This window comes from Diabrotica undecimpunctata, chromosome 5 (assembly GCF_040954645.1).
Source record: "Diabrotica undecimpunctata isolate CICGRU chromosome 5, icDiaUnde3, whole genome shotgun sequence".
NCBI classification, from domain to species: domain Eukaryota; kingdom Metazoa; phylum Arthropoda; class Insecta; order Coleoptera; family Chrysomelidae; genus Diabrotica; species Diabrotica undecimpunctata.
The window spans coordinates 58,087,830-58,105,812 of record NC_092807.1 but is presented as its reverse complement, the minus strand read 5'-3'; the positions used below and the strand labels follow the sequence as shown (position 1 = coordinate 58,105,812).

At 32.6% G+C, this 17,983-nt stretch overlaps 3 protein-coding genes across 3 annotated transcripts in view; 1 reads left to right on the top strand and 2 right to left on the bottom strand.

Annotated features, from left to right (window-relative positions):
* Window positions 1-4,614, top strand: part of LOC140440637 (uncharacterized) — a 119,086-nt gene extending 114,472 nt beyond the window's left edge. Inside the window, exon 12 of the mRNA XM_072531008.1 lies at window positions 4,340-4,614. Coding sequence (XP_072387109.1) covers window positions 4,340-4,434 — 95 coding nt within the window. The 3' untranslated portion in view covers window positions 4,435-4,614. The remainder of the gene's footprint in view (window positions 1-4,339) is intronic.
* The window catches only part of LOC140442209 (uncharacterized), a 142,029-nt gene extending 136,714 nt beyond the window's left edge, over window positions 1-5,315 (bottom strand). Inside the window, exon 1 of the mRNA XM_072533286.1 lies at window positions 5,206-5,315. Within this exon, the coding sequence (XP_072389387.1) occupies window positions 5,206-5,254 (49 nt within the window). The 5' untranslated portion in view covers window positions 5,255-5,315. The remainder of the gene's footprint in view (window positions 1-5,205) is intronic.
* A 9,240-nt stretch (window positions 5,316-14,555) lies between these two features.
* LOC140441333 (glutathione S-transferase 1-like) overlaps window positions 14,556-17,983 on the bottom strand; it is a 54,070-nt gene continuing 50,642 nt past the window's right edge. Inside the window, exons 4-5 of the mRNA XM_072531985.1 lie at window positions 15,175-15,342; window positions 14,556-14,978 (exon numbers count right to left, since the gene is read on the bottom strand). Of these exons, the coding sequence (XP_072388086.1) occupies window positions 14,826-14,978; window positions 15,175-15,342 (321 nt within the window). The 3' untranslated portion in view covers window positions 14,556-14,825. The remainder of the gene's footprint in view (window positions 14,979-15,174; window positions 15,343-17,983) is intronic.

The following is a 17,983-nucleotide window of genomic DNA, read 5'->3' as shown; positions in this document are numbered from 1 at the left end:
GTATGTGAATGTGAGGGGATGTATATGAGTGAGGGATTGAATTATTGTGTGATTGTCAATGGTTTATAGAGGTTGAATAAAATGGTCTGATCTGCATTTTATTATGTAGCAATGGAGGATGAAAAACATTAGGCATAAGGGTCAGAGGTGAAGTTTAGAATACTAGAAAGAAGTGGGGAATGATGGAAAAGTTAGATGCATTGAAATAATGATTTGGAGTGGGCTGAGAAAGATGAATAAATGACAAAAGGAGAGAGCCTAGTGTAAATTTTGATATAACAGTAGATGTTGAGGATGTAGGACATGAGAATAGTTGGCGATGGAGAGAAAGGAAGCCGATTGAATGAGATATGGCGATTAACACAATTTGGACTTCTCTGCTTTTCTTTGATAATTTTCAAACACATTCACATACCCAGATAATTTCATGATCCATATAAAGTCAAGTCACACATCCGAATCTTCTCTTATCAATCATAACACTTTAGTAACGTCTTGGGCTGCCGTTAGCAAACTTAGAATTGTCCTTAAGAACAATAATATTCCCAATCAAGGGTATTTAAAAGAAGAAGAAAAAGTAGAGATGCACTTTTTTGACGGTGTAATAGTGTTCGTTGATGCTATGGGAGAATGCACATAATCGCATGGACCGATAGAATAACAAATAGAGATATTATAGTGACATACGGGCGGTAGCCCAGAAGGCAGCGAAGAGTGCGGCTGCGATGGGGAGAGTGATGTCTAACATTGGAGGACCCAAATCAGAAAGGAGGAGAGTCTTACACGGGGTTATGCAATTAATCATCCTTTACGCGGCACCAGTCTGGAGTGAGGAGATAGAGATACCGACCTATAAAGGGGTCATGATACGAGTAGACAGAACAAATCTGTTGCGAGTAGCATGCGCCTTCAGGACTGTATCTGCGATGGCCTTGTGGGATATTACGGGTTTTGTTTCTCTGCATGTGTTAGCAGTAGAAAGGAGACATCTCTATGAGAGAAAAGAATATTTGACAGCAGCTATAAAAAAGGAAGAAAGAAAAAGATCAATATAAAGATGGCAAGAAGAGTGGAACAACAGGGAAGATGTTGCTCAATGGACCAACATGCTGATCCCGAGCCTAAAGGACGGGGTGGACTATGGTCACAGGCGACTGGATTACTTCCTGACGCAAGTGCTCACAGGTCATGTTACTCTCATAATGCTGGAGTTTAACAGATGGACAGTGGAGAGAAACAGCATATGTAGAGAAATAGGTATGAACCCTATGACTGTGAGGGAGATGATCGTGAAGATGACGGGAATTAAGGAGAGATGGAACATTGTACATAATTACATTCGAACAGTAATGAAAAAGAAAGAAGAAGAAGAGAAACACCAGCCGAACCAACGACAGAGATAAGATATAGATAAGAGAAGGTAGTGCTCCAAAAGTGTCGTCAGCCTTACAGCGGCCATCCCACTTTCGAAGTACGGTAAGTGCGATAGTAAACTGCAAACAAGTAGAAGAGGGTGGTTTTAGTTGATAGGCAGAATAACAGGAAGGCATCTAGGCTATGCCTAGAGATGGGTTAACCTGGTACGGTTTTTAAAAATTTCCACCCTCAGAGAAAAAAAAAGATCACATATTGAGAAGAAAGAAGTATGCATTACTTAAATTGATTCTGCAAAGAAAAATACTAGGATGGAGAAATCCAAATAGACGCATAATGTCCTGGATAAGACGCTAAGAAATCTAAGACGGTGAGGCTAAGTTCACAAGATCTCCTTAGAAATTCTGCTAATAAGGTTAAGATAACAATGATGATTTCCAACTTCCGTTAGTAGAAGGAACCTAAAGCAGAAAGAATAGTCGCAAAAATTCAAACCTGACAAGAATAGCTCCTTAAAATGAGCCATCTATATTTCAGTAGACATCAATATAGTGTTAATTAATCCAAATAACTATGTGATCACTTTTTGCTTACATTTTAAATACGTTATTACCAGATTAATTTTCTATAGTAAGATTTTCCGCATATATCTGTTTCAAAATACTTATTTTTTTCATAAAGCCTCAATCGCAGGTGGTTAGGACTTCCGCCGATAATTATTTATACCATGGCATATTATTGAAAATTATTTTTATACGATCATCTTAATTTACTAGCTATAACACATTAGAAATGTTTTTAAATATATAAATACATATAATAGTTCATTAACATTTAACCAAAAATTCACACAAAAAATATTGTACGTTATCTAGTGTCCTCATAGTTGAAGAAATTATACACGGTGATTTTTGTTACATTCGAAACTCATTGAGATAACATCAAACAGTTATATTATGAAAACTATTAAATTTTAACAAGGAAACTGAATTCCTGTAGTTGGCTGTATACCATGTATCACAAAAATGTTTATTAAAAAATTCCTTTATAAAAGGTATAATAATATAAAAGATCACAGAACGTTTTCGGAATCAGTGGTACCTAGATTTACATGTTAGAAGCCACTAAATATGTGCGTAAAAATCCTTTAAATGTACACTGAACTGCAAAAAAAGTGGCCACCCTATAAATTGCCGAAAATAAAAATTCATTGGAAGTTTTATGCACTGTTTCATATTGCGTCTCAATTTAAATATTTATTGCGATCATGTATGCTTCTTTTTGATAGTTTTGAGGTTGTTGTTTTCTATAGTCGCTGTTTATCTTCTAAGTTCAAAACACTTAACTAAACAGTAATTTAGCTTTTCCAACGTGGATTTCGACTAAATGAATAATTAAAGACATGGTGTTATCTACAATACATGATGTTCGAATTATTACATTGCTACAAGACGGAAAAAGTCAAGTTTCCATCTGTGGAATGTGAGAGAACGGTTGGAAGACGACTCAATGAAAGAGAACTAATGGCAAAAAGCCGGCTATTGTTCTCGAATTACAACCCAGACATTGTAGGAATCGATTAATTTTGTTCAACAACATCAAAACTGGGATATACAGGATTGGAGCTGAATTCTCTTTATTGATGAATGGCGGTTCTGTTTAAAGTCTGGCGATAGCCGAGAGAGGGTTTGGAGTCGGAGAAATAAAAAGTATGTCTAAGCTTGTATGTCCCATAGAAAAAAGTTTGGCGGTGGTGATGTCATCAAGAATGTTTTGGTAGAAGCAGTAGTTCGATTGAGTCCATTAATTGGATACAATTTCGTCTTTATGCATGATAATGTACGGCCGAATACTATAGGAATCGTGACAAATTACTTGGGGGAAGTAGGTATTAATACTCTAGAATGGCCAGCCTGCTGCCCTGATCTGAATATTATCGAACATCTTTTGGATGAACTTCATCGTAGGGTTGGAAGTCAACGAGGCCTGTCAGAAAGTCTTGCAGAACTTCAAAACATGCTTCGTGAAAAATATAAATGTATTTCTCAAATTTTTATTCAAAATTTGTTTTTTCCCTTCTAAATCGTATGCAAATGGTTATTAATGTTGTAGGGCATTATACTCGATGTTATACAATTTTGTTTCAAGTTCACTCATAATTTTTATTGTTTGTAATTTGTTGCGATATTACACGATTTTCTTTTGTATCCTTCTAATTAAATAAATTATGCTCAGGAATCAAGCAGTAATGGTCATTTTTTGTTTTAAAAATGAAAGATTTAAAAAATGTTGAGTATACAATATGAAACAGTGCATAAAACTTCCAATAAATTTTTATTTTCGGAAATTTATAGGGTGGCCACTTTTTTTGCCGGTCAGTGTAATTAGATTAACTTTGAATTGCGTCCTTGATAATTAAAAACTGTGATGTTTAAGTTATAAAAGGAATTGATCACATGGTACCGTAGGACTTCACTGGGGTTGATAGTCCTTGGACGAAGTATCTGTGAGGACAGTTGCTATCAACAACTAAGCACTAGCAACCCTAGTGGAGTCCTACGTTACCATGTGATCAATTCCTTTTATAACTTAAACATCATAGTTTTTAAATATCAAAGATGTATTTCAAAGTTACTACATTTACAGGGTTTTTACCCATATATTTAGTGGCTTCACATATGTAAATCCAGGTAGCACTGATGGAATATTTATTCAGAAAGCGTTCTTTGATGTAGCCCCACAGGGTTTTTATAATAATATACCTTAAGGATTTTTTTAAATAAAAAATTTTATTCAATTTTGAATTAAAATTAATTTCAAAACGAAAATAATTGGCCTGATTTTGCAGACGCAGCGATGATATTAAAATAGTATAGTAACCATCAATTTGAACGATCCCATACCTATTTAAATGTAAAATCAATTTTTTAAAACAACAATTTATTATTTTCATTTTATTTTTCAGAAGCAGATGAAATTGAAGAATTAAGTATTGAGAGTTCTTCTGACTCCGACGACGACGACGAATCTATTTATGAATTGGAAGAAATTCGGAGATGAAGTCAAGCCAGATATGATAAATATTTATTTTCAAGAATATTAAAAATATTTTTTGGAAACCGTTTAAATCTTTAAATAAAAATACGGTAACCGTCGAAATAAATAATACGAATAACAGAATCTTAGAATAAGGAATTACTCATCACAGTAGATGCGTCTATCATATTGGGCTAAAATGAATAGAGTCTAAGGATTCTGTTTATTGTAAGAAATGTTATATTCATATACTCATTTTTGAAGTACTCTGTATATATCTAACTGTATACTATAAAAGCTACTTACTATCACGAATAGATAAGTTTATGCCGTTTATCACGAGTAGAAAATTGTCTAGAAAAATAATAATTTCGTTAAATTGAAGGAATTTATGTCAATACCTTTTGTACAACGTTTTCAAATATTTCAGATATATTCTCACACGTCTATAAATACCTTTTGATTCGACTACCCAGTAAAGAGGGCACGTTTAAAGGTTTTCCATGTGTAAATAATTTATAATCAACAAGTGTGTGCGTTCATATAAAAACGAATCAATAATCTTTAAATATTAAAATAGATGTTGGATGTTAATACTCGAAGATATTATTTAAAAAATTCTCAAATTTATTTATTTTTATTAAAATATTACATCTGTAAATGAATAAGACGAACAATCAGTAGAAACTGATATAAATAAATAACTGTACATAGTTATTTATAGAGCTATTTAAGTATATTTCTTTCATTCTATGGTGACATTTAATTAATTTTAAAAATATTTTTTATACTTACCTATATACACTAAAAATAATAACACTATGAAAGATTTTCTTGTAAACATTTCGCAGATCACTTTCAATAGATTTGTATTTTTGAAACAGTGAATTTGCGTTGCGCAAAGCTTAACAAATATTATTCGAGAGTACAGCTACCAACCTAACAAGTATGATATTCCCTAACCAGTAAATTTCATCTCATAAGAAATAACATAGTAAATGATTACTAGTTTGTGTACATTCACTAAAATATAACATTTTGTATCGTATATTGCAAATAAAAATAATATATTCCTTGACATAAGGACAAAACACAGAATTAAATAACCTAAGAGGTCCAAACGCCCTATGATTTTATTAGGACAGAATTGAAGCCGGCTAGAGGGCGCTATATTTCGGCGGAAAAAATAAGGGGGCAAGAACTTTAAAACTAAACTGAATTGAATAAAAAAAATGAAAGATCTCGCTTATGTTAGCTTTATTTGTGATTTTTTGCATGGAATAATGAAGTTTGAGACTTGATTTATTAAACTGAACTTGTAAGCATGCAAAACGATTGTTTTATGCCAAAACACAAAACAATTACAAAAAAGATTTCTATCCCGTGCGTTTAAGATTACACTTAGGTCTAGATGGGTTGAATGCCTTTTAGGAACTTTTCCTCTCCATTTTCTCACACGACTGAAAGTTTTTATTTAATTAATTACTGCACATACACATATGTGCATATATTACATTAACAAGCACTGACTATTTTAGGCTTTGTATGGCCAGCGTTCAACCTGTCTCATCTAGATAATATATTTTCCGCTTCTCCTCTCTATAAGCTTTTATCTTTTGAAGATATTAACATATGTTCACCTTCTTTAAAACCTTATCAACGGTGGGTATTTCGTTGCTCATAAAAAATTATGAACCAGTCTTCTAATGGCATTTTTGTCAAAATCATCAATTTTGTCAAACTTCTTTTTCCGGGTCAGACATACTTTTGGTTTAGCGAATTGATGATTTGTTTTGTATTCCTTGATCACTGTAAACACACTTCTATTACAAACTCCAACTTTATTGGCCACTTTTTTCACAATATCTTAACCACTAACCCGTGATTTTCTTGTTTTTCACATTTAAAATGATTTCTTTAACTTCAACGCTAAGAGGGCTTCCTTTACTTCATTTTCGAGGAGGATTCCATGCATTTTCAACCAATTCATCAGCAGAATCAGTGGATGACATTTTTGGTTTCAATATCTGTTATTGAAATACGTGGTTACTGTTACAGTAATCACAATCACGTATAGATAGGGTCGTTATGCAAATAAAAATATATACTTAAATAGTTTTAAATCGCGCAACAAATAATTGCTAATTCAACAGTAACAGCATAAATATAATTTATTGTCCTTTAACCATCAAGATGGCTAGAAATTACTTACAAATCGATTCAAATTACAAAATTGCAATACCTAATATATAATATATAATACCTAAACTACATTCATTTTACATATTCCCAAACGCACGTGAAAGCCAAACAGAGTCGTACTGAGGTGTATCATATTATGATTTTTAAAAATATTTACTTTTGAAACTATTTGTGTAAGAATTTCTTGAAATTTAATCATTAAATCACACTTAAACTTAATTCTAAAAAATAACACGACCAGTGTAAATAGTAATAGTAGATCAAGTAAATAACTTAACAATAACTATAACATATAACACACAATATATTAACTTAAAAACCAACACGCTACAATTTGAATTTAAACAGACTGGCAAGTTTGTATCTGTAACATGAGAATACGTCTGGCTTAGTGCAATAAATTATATTTAATAGCCTTTTGACGAATGAGATGGCGAATATCAACAGGTGCGTTTGTTTACAGATGGGAATTTGCTAAACGAATGTACTTTACTTAAATCGTGTCCGAACCTGTATGAGTTCCGATGACGTCGGCAGTAACGACATAAAGATTGACATTTCGGTTAGTTTTTAAATATTCTTTAAGAACTGTTACTTGCATGTATGCATAAAACATTCATTAATTTTATAAATCGGATTATTTTTTCACTTACTATGTATTCAGTGATAACAATAATTTATTTACTATGCAATAAATACTAATAGTCGAGAAAAGAAAAAAATTAATAAAGTGTCATAATTATACTGTTACTTATCGGAACGAGTAGACTCATTTGGAACATCTTTAACAATTATCTGTTAAATTTATAGTTGTTTATATGCCCTGCATCGCTTATGGAATTAAACTTTAGTAAATATATCCATTTATGTATTTATACACTAATGTTTGTATTTTGAGAACGATTTCCGAAGTGGAAATTGAAACGTCAATAAACATATTTTAACCTTTAATTGTGGCTTATTCCCATTTAAATATAAATTAAGTTAAAATGCCACAAGAAAATAGCTTCAGAACATTATTCGTTCATTTTTCACACACACACATTATTGAGACCTGAATTCAAAACTCAGCAATGACAATAAATTTCTCATTGGACAGTGTGACCACGGCAGCTTTTTTAAAACTCATGTTACAACACAATTTAGTAAATACATTTTAAGAAAACAAAACGAATTGGTCATTGTTGATTTTTAATTATTATTACAACAATGTAGGTATATTAGCAAAAAAATTATGTTTTTTATACAAAATCTGAGAATTATCAAATAAAATAATATAACTAGTTAGCTTAATGAGCTCGATACGGTGACAACGGAAATCTACTACTTCAGTACATAAATAGAAAACATTGCCCGAAAAAAGATTATTTACTAAAGACAGAATAATGCCATTGACTATCTTAGCATTCACATACGAAACATTTTTAAAGTCAGCAGTAGCCAAGACCAAGGCTTTTTCTGTATTTTCCACAACCTGAAAAGTATCTTTTGTGGTAATATACCAACCCACCATTATTCTTTAAACTGCTAAATTCCCCAACAAAAGAATAAGAATGATCAGATTTGGGGTTTAAATAAACATTGAATACAATATAAACACTTCAGCTTGGGAAAATTTTTCCCAATAATAAATCCACGTATATAAAAAATCGATACAATCCTTTAATTTAGATTTCTTATTTCCTACCAACACAATGTTTAACTCTTTTGGAAGCAAATCTATATCAGTTTCTATTTCATTATCTTCAAAGAATATTATTTTACTTCTTTATGCTCTAGCTTGTTAGGTCAGTAATATAGCCACTGCGCTACGGCCATCACTGTTAGATGGTGATAGGATGTCATTTCAATTCATAATATTGAAGATGGTAGGCAGAGTTTAAATTAATAGACTTTGATACTTACCAAAATACATGTTCCGTCTTAGAAATTGTTGTGGTAGGTATAAGCCAATACACTTACTCAGATTTTTTTGCCCACTTACTAGTTTCACCGAGCGGACCACACGCGCACTAAACTTCAAAAAATCAGCTTCAATTATTTTCCCTGAGTTCTATACCTAGTTCGTTATTACTACATCTATGGGACAAAGTCAAATTTAAATGAGTGTTTAATTAAAAATTGGGAATTCTGTAAAGAATTATTGTTCAATGTTGTCAAGTTTTCTGTTTTAATCATTTATTTTGCTTAATAGAAGTGTGATACCGAAACTTTGGAGTTGGAAGTTGTGTTCAAGTAGCAGCACGTACATTAAAATAACGAGGGTAAGTATTGATGCGGATTTCACTTACAAGTATTTTGTGAAAACTGAAAACTCTAGATTCTTCTTCCCTTGATACTTAAATATCTATAAATTCGGACACGAGGAAGTCTCACCTGACCAATATGTAGACATTGATATTCATAACGATATGGGAAGAAATAACAATTTTCCGACAACGAATAAGAAAATGAATGACATAGAAAATGATAGTTCAGTAAACACTACATTAACACAATTTAAAATATAACGGATATATTGATCATATAACATCACCTGGTATATCCTACCTCTCCTACTACTTCCAGGAATTTTTAAATCAGGTATTCTTCATATTGGGTGATTAGCATATCTCGAGCATGAACATGTCCTAACCGTCTTAACCTATGCTCTCTCATTTTGGCATTAATTGGTGCCACCCCTGGACTTCCCCTATTATATGTTTTTATTATTTTGTGGTCTTATGGCAGTTTCATAGTTTTCTTTCTGTTTCATTCAACTCTACTGCATGCATCTATCCACTTCCACATTGCCCAACATATTCCTTCTTTTTCTCAATTATTGATCATAGATACTTAAACTTATTACTTTTCGCAACCAATTCACCATCCAAAGTTATTATCTTATTTGTAGTAGTAACGTTATCTTTAAATGAACATTCAAAATACTCTGTTTTTGACCTACTACTAAGTTTTAAACCTTTTTCTTTGGGAGCTTCTCTCGACGGTTTCAGCTTTTTTTCTTGATCTATTTTAGAATTTCTTACCAACACTACATCATTAGCATACATTAAGCACCAGCGAATACTGTTGGTAATATCACCCTGTTATGCAATCTAAGACAAATAAATAAGAACTAAGCATTAAGCTCTGATGCAATCCAGCTTTCACGTGAAATTTATCAGAGTCACTCATACTCTCACACCTACCCTAGTTGTTACTCCCTCATATATGTCTCTTGTAATCCTCATATACTTACCGGGAACTCCTTACTTATATGCCGGACAGAAAATACTTATATTACAATGGCAAGTGTGACCTTGCCGAAACGTCGTCAAAACAATGGTTTTTCTAAAAACCAAAAATATTTAACGCGGAGTCAAACCCGGAAAACAACTGAAACCACATATAGCTCCCGCGGAAATTTCAAATTCAATATAATTAACCTCTACGGGGAGGAAATTCTACGAGACCTTAGACGATATGAAAAACTACGGTCAAAGCGAGGTAAGTTACTTTGTAACCTAACCTTTTTAGAACGCTGCCGCGATGAAGCCATAATACCCACTTGTATGAAGTTAAGTTTCCACAAAAACAACCATAAAACTAAGAATATTTTAAAAAGGGCAAGTCTAGAACTTACTAGAGAAGCAATTCAAGACTCCAGACGAGACATCGATAAAGTAAATTCAGAGTTGCTAAAGCTATATCTCACACTAAGTAACAAAGTACATCCGATTATGTGGAACATCTTCGACAAACTCACAAACTTTCGATCGGAGACAGATGCTGATCTTACCAAGAAAAAACAAATCAAAAAGTTTGAGAAATTGATACTACAACAACGACCAAAGAATAAGGAACTACCAACAAAAGAATCCAGTAATTTAGTCTACAATTTCTCAAATCTTACTTTGGATGAAGCTACAAATAGTGTCCTTTCCAAAGGGTTTAATTTTGCTATTGCACCGACAAGGATTCCCATCGAAAACATGATTAGCGAAGTGGAAACGACTATCACTAAATTACCATCAGAAACAGCTGAGATTATTAGACAAGACGTATCACAAATATTAAGAACAGCCAAGCCTCCGAAAAAGAATCTAACTTACGAAGAAAAGAAAGCCTTGAAGAATATACAACAAAACAAAGACATTATCGTTCTTCCAGCTGACAAGGGCAACGCTACTGTCATAATGAACATTGAAGACTACGACACAAAAATAAAAAACATTCTAAACGATAGTGCATATCAAAAAATCGCAACAGACCCAACAACGTATCTGGAGAAAACAACGAAAGCCAAAATACAAGCGTCAAACATCAAGAAAGAACAACCATTCCAGCTTATTCCACGAGAAAAGTCGTCAAGATGTCCAAAACTGTACGGTTTACCTAAAGTACATAAGGCAGAGCTACCATTACGACCAATAGTCAGCTCTATTGGATCACCGTTACAATCACTGGCAAAATTTTTGGCTTTCTCACAACCATATGCGGAGGAAGCAGATTCTTACGTCAAGAACGCAAGCCACTTTATCGACCGTATCAAGGACGTTATTCTGGAACCTGAACACTTATTAGTGAGCTTTGATGTAATCTCATTATTCACCAAGGTCCCAGTAGAAGAAACATTAGAAATTATACGTAAAAAATATCCAATACCACAGGATACACTAAACTTAAGGAGGCATTGCTTAAACAACACCTACTTCATCTACAAGGACCAGAGGTACAAACAAGTCGAAGGAGCACCGATGGGTTCACCACTGTCACCCGTAATAGCCAACCTTTTTATGCAAGATATGGAATCAATAGCAATAGAAACAGCAGAGCATAAACCCAAACTGTGGCTTAGGTATGTTGACGACACACTCATTATCTGGACGCATGGAGAAGAGAAACTTAATAAATTCCTACAACACATTAACAATATCCATCCAAAAATACAGTTTGCCATGGAACGGGAGAATAACCAACAACTTCCATTCCTAGATGTGTTAGTTATTAAGAAAGAAGATGGAAGCATAGGACATACAGTATACCGAAAACCAACCCCTACTGACAGGTACTTACACGCAGACTCACACCATCATCCTGCACAATTAAATTCGGTAATAAAAACCTTAATAACAAGATCTGAGAAACTGGCAGATGAGGACCATAAGAATGAAGAAATGCACAAAGTCAAAACAGCTCTAAGAAAAAATGGTTTCTCCATGTTCACGATTGAAAAAGCACAGAAATCCCGAAACAACAGCAAAGATCCAGAAAAAGAAGAAAAACCAGTCGGTAAAACTATCCTGCCCTATATAAAGGGTACGACAGACAAAATCAGCAAAGTTCTAAGAAAAAACAAAATAGAAACTATTTTTAACACCGACAGAAAAATTGCAACCATATTACCATCAGCCAAAACAAAAGTTGCATTGGAAAATCAAGGCGTATACAGGATCCCGTGTGAAGACTGCGATAAATCGTACATCGGACAAACAAATCGAAGGATACAGGTTAGACGCGAAGAACATCGAAACGCCATCGAAAGAAAAGAGAAAACTTCATCCCTAGCATAACATGTCATAAACACAGGACACAAAATAGACTTAAATGGAACAACAATGCTAGCCAACATCGAAAATAAGGCCAAACATGTAATCAGGGAAGCCATAGAGATCGAAAAACATCCGAAAAATTTAAACACCAGAGATAATGCCCAAAGACTCTCAAATACGTGGAAAACAATTCTGCAGAAAAACGTAGAAATTAAAATAGCGAAGAAGACCACGCCCACTCTGCGCACAGGACCAACCACAAGAAGCGCAACAAGATATTTAAACTCAGCGTGCAGTGACCGAGAAATCAGTTCGCTGAAAAACCTTTTGGTTTTTCATTATACTTCCTAAAACTTAAACACTTACTGTTTGAAATAGGTAAAAGAAATAACGATAAGACTTACTCATTACTCACAATCAATTTATTCTACCAGCAACGACCGGTTTCGCATACTATAATTTGCTATGAATCTTCAGGTCAACGGTAACTGGTAAACTAAATGCTGGAAATATAATAACCCGTATTAGGGTGCTGTTTGGTACAAATATATAGCAATTATGCCAATATTATAATGTGTGCTCGTGACAGGTAATCATCGGTTTTACTGCAACTACTGTTTACTTTTAAAAGTAACCTTGTTTTATTTTGTATTCTTAATAACAGTTATAAAATATAATTTATTGTAATGTATGCACAGTACATGTAGTTTGTAGCTTATTATTATTTGTAGCTTATTGACTTTATACTTACTTTTTTTGTTTTTTTGGTGTTGGTTTGGAACCTTTAGCCAATTAATTATATATAAATAATACTATTCATTCATACAAAATTATAAAGGGAATGTTTATGATACCACTTAAGGCCTATTAATTAAGCAATTATATTCACAAAAATAAACTATACTTTATTTGACTTTAAATAATACAAAATGACAAACTTAAAACTATATGTGTTGAACGGCGAAGAGCCTGTATGCGTATGTTTTTTCACTGCACTGGTAACCAATCACCCTTATTCTCAAGTGGGAAGATTAAAATATATTCGGCATTGTAAGGTCTCATTTAAAATGAAAATATTCAAGATTTAACAGAGAGCAGACTAGTTATAAATTTTTCAATGATAAATTTTTCCTTCACACATTTAATTTAATTTTTGCTGAAATATCATACCTAATTAGTTTAAAAAATGTTGTGCCATCTTCACTTAAGCATTTAAACCTGCTTTCAGCAATTCTTGTAGCAGCCACGTACTTCTATTGAAATGTAAGCGAGTTAAAAAGAATGTGATTTAGATCAGCTATGCTAGTTCCACACTCACATCTACATGTTGGGAGAACTCCGATTTTGTGTAGATGCTTCGGAAAACATCCTTGATCTACTATTAATCTTAGTAGGTATGATTTCTGTATAATCTTAGGATGATAGTGCAACAACTTTGTAAAATTGGTTCACAGCAACTGTGGGTTGTAATTTAAACAAATTAGTGCCTAAACTTTCATCGAACGTCTATCCAATTTAAATTTAATATGCAAGGAGATCAGATGTGTTAACTTCTTCAATCAATATATTTGGGTGCTTTGGAGGATTTTTAGCTATTGAATTCTCAATACTATTACCGAATATGTCACAAAAACACCTAAATGATGCATCCTCGATATGTTATTGACCTACTAATAGTGATATTTTCTGTTTAATGATCTTTTTTTCTTTCAATCAATTTCAATATATAACCAGATCCTACTGGATCTGGTTATATACTACTACTACTATAATATACTTATATACTACTACGCTATGTACAATAAAATATCTTCGCTTATAATGGATAGGACATATACAGAGATGCCCACACTCAGATATGCTGAGAAGGATAACTAATTGGAGACCACTATGGCCCAGGTGTAGAGGAATCACTAGAAGAAGATGGCTGGATGACGTAGAAGATCATATCAGAACAATGAATGTTAAAGACTGGAAAGTTCAGTGCAAGGACAGGAAGAAATGGAAAACAGTCACGACTGCAGCAAAGGCCCAAAGCATAAATGACAGAGGAATAACCACCTCAACCAAGAATAGGATTTTACACGCCATGGCGTTAGCTATAATCCCTAGAGATTGTAACGAGTAATGAATTAATGAATCAGTTAACAAACATCTTCGAAAGGGTTTCTTAGAAAATCTATTAGACTAATCCTAGGTGTAGGTCGTTCACAAAAAATCTTTCAGTTCGCTGTGTGTAACGATCTAGGCCGCGAAACGACCTCTTTGAAATCGAGAATCTACAAGGTTTCTATGTTCATAGACAATAAATGGATTCTCTGCTTGATTCATCTTTTCTCCTTCGTAAGGATTTAGCTTGATTCAATTTGGATGAGCTTGGTTAATACTCTTCTTCTATTTTACAAAAAAGCATTACAAAAAAAGTTTTTATTTAATCTTACATATAAAAATATAAAATACAATGATCGATATAATGATACACTATTACATTAAATGCTGATGCCCTTAAAACCAAAGAATGTTTATACTATAAATTGGCTATAATAATTACGAATATACATAAAAATGTGTAAACCGTTATATTATTCAATTAAGTATTATAAAATATATCTATTTTTGAGATGTGTTTTTTAACAAAGTTTTATTTTAAATGATTATCTAAAATATAGAATACCGCAATGTTTACAGTTGTCCAGGGGCCAATTTACTTCTTATTAATTTACCAAATAAATCTGCTCCCTTTTGATTTGCTTCTTCATAATCTGGAATAGCCAAGGCACATCTTGCTAACCAATTGGCAACGTTAGAGTAAGCACTAACATCCCATCCTATAGCCTGAAAATAAAACGAAAGTAAGTTGATGTATGTGGATTAAAATTGTGTGTTCACGAGTGCAATAAAGAACCAGTCTTTCACTAAAATTAGTTTAATAAAGTTGTGTTTTTTGGACGAACGTACAAAAAAATTTGTAAAATCTAAAACATTTACACCAAAATTTAAACAAAACGTTAAATAATAGATTGGTACCTACCACTATACTGGATACTGAAGCTACTAGGGAACAATCAGCAATTGTTAGATGTTTCCCTGTTACAAAGTCATTGCCCTCGAGAAACACATCCAAAAATCCTAAAGCTTCTTCTAAAGGACCTTTATGTTCATCATAAATTTGGTCTTCACCTTCACGTAAAATTGGATACTGCAATAAATATATTTTATGTTTTAATAGAAGTTTAGCTAAATAATTTCATAAATATGAATTTCAGAGTATATTATTTCTTATATCTGATATATTTACGTAAGACTTTTACACAGGTAAGTCATGAGGAACTGTACATTATCCTACCTCGTATGGAGATCACTATAAGGAATAACAAATGACCATTAAATAGTATTTAATAATATACAGGACGAATTGCGAATTTTGACTGAAATTTCTATTCGCCATAACTTTTGAACGGTAAGTTCGATGTGTTTCACATGTTAATCAAACTTTACGGTACTACCACTAATCAAGTGATTTATTAAAACTTGAGAAATATCAGGTTCGGTTTTAAAAAATAAGTTCGTTTTATTCATAGAAAATAATTTACTCTGTATACGGTTTATAAAAACTCTAATAGGATTTTACAATTTAGATAAATAGGCAATTACAGTGGCATATTTATTTTTTTCCACACGATTACTTAATTTTTAATTAAAAATTTTTATTATGAATTAAAAGTTTCGCAAAGTGAACCTTAGATTTAAAAAAAATGTAACTTTTCTTGTAAAAATTCAAATTTTTTTAACAAATATTTAATTTATAGGTATTAATACTATCACAGATAGTGCTATACATTTTAAATAATACAATCCTTTTAACCAATTTCCAGAATTTCAAAAGGTACAAGTTATTTTGAATAATACTAAAACATTGCCCTATATAATATTTATGTAGGGATTCATCGGTAGTGTCGTTTTATTGAATTTTCATAATTTTATTTTACTTTTGCTCAAAAGAAAAGGCTACAGTAATAATCAGTTTTATTTTTGACGTAATTAAAAATAAAATTAACGAAAACAATATCCTGAATTCTGTATTTAATTTGTTTTTAAATGTGTGAAAAACAATATAAATAAAACTAAATTAAACAAGAAAAATTGTTGCCGTAATTTGTACCATTACCTTCTCATCATTTATTAATGTGAAAATTGAAGTGAATCCTAGTATACTATGACAATTTGACATTTTTGTTGTTTGTGTACATAATTTGAATTTTCGTTCGATTAGGTGGTAGTAGTGTAACATCTGGCCAAAAAATGAGACACATCAACATAGTTCAAAACTTAACGAACAGAAATTTCAGTCAAAATTTACAACTCGTCCTGTATATTATTAAACAATGGAAGCAGACATTTTTAATGGTCATTTGTTATTCCCTATAGGGGCCTCGATACGAGGTAGGAGTCTGTACAGTTCCTCATGACTTGTATATACATAAGTTATATAGAGTCGGACAGATTTCAATTAAAGGTGACTCATTTACAAATTTAACTGAGAGCTAACGGCAACAATTCTAAATATCAGGAGTAAAATCTTACCGGGGTCGTTTTTATTGTGTATGCTTCGACAATGTAAATAAGTAAAATATACGAAATAATTTCATAACATTTGCCCACAACAATATAAATTGTGCATACCGGTTCGGTTTTCGAGCGTATAGTCGGACCAGTTCAGTTAAATATTTTAAAACATCGGTAAACTTATCAACATTTCGCTTGGCTATATATTTACGTCCTTGGAAAAAATAGTAATGAGATGACATATTTGATTCGTTTCACATTCTTATATGTCCATAGGCGGGGTGTGTTCTGTTTCTTGTGCATGTGACTTTCTTTTATATATTTTTTACTTTACTTTACTTAATCAGTAGAACCCATTTGTACCTTTCGGTGTTGGGCCGTTTACAATACAATTCATTAAATTACAATATTTGACAGTCTTCTGAGGTGTCCTAGCTCTTAACGAACTTTCTCCATTCCTTCCTATTGGATGCCATCTGTGTTGCTTCCTGCCAAGTCTTACCCTTACTCTGCAGTATCTGCGAGATGTCACTGTTCCATTCTTTAATGGGTCTTCCTCTTCTGTTCTTCCCTATTGGTTTGGCGTCCCACACTCTTTTTACTTGTCTATTATTGTCCATCCGGGTTAGATGTCCGTACCAAGCCAATTTTTTCTCTTTGATTGACTCGAGTATCGGTTTGATTTTGAGTCTTTCTCTTATTTCTTCATTTCTGATTCTATCAGTTCTTTTTACTCCTATCGTTCTTCTGAGGTATTTCATCTCTGCTGCCTGAATTCTGCTCTGATGTCTTTTGTTTAATATCCAATTTTCTGCTCCATATGTCACTGTAGGTCTATATATTGTTTTGTATATTGTCATCTTGGTCTTTGTTGATATTTCTTTGTTATTAAGGAATCCTCTATTTAGTTCTTGGAATAGTTTTCCTGTGTTTTCCATTCTGTTGTTAAGATCATCCTCGACGTCTCCTTTGTTGTTGATTACTGTTCCTAAGTATTTGTATGAATTTGTCTGTATTATTTTTTGTTGGTCTATCATTACTTCTATTTGATCTTCCGTCCCTTGTTTCCTTGATATTTTCATTATTTGAGTTTTCTCTTTGTTTACGTTTAAGTTGTATTTGCTTGCTTCTAGGTTCCATTTCTCTAAGTTGTATTTCAGTTTTTCTGCAGTTTCCGCAAGTAATACTATGTCGTCTGCAAATATACACATCTCAGCATTTATCATCTGCATTTTGTTCCAACCGATGCAGTATTTCTTGAATGTTTTCTTACA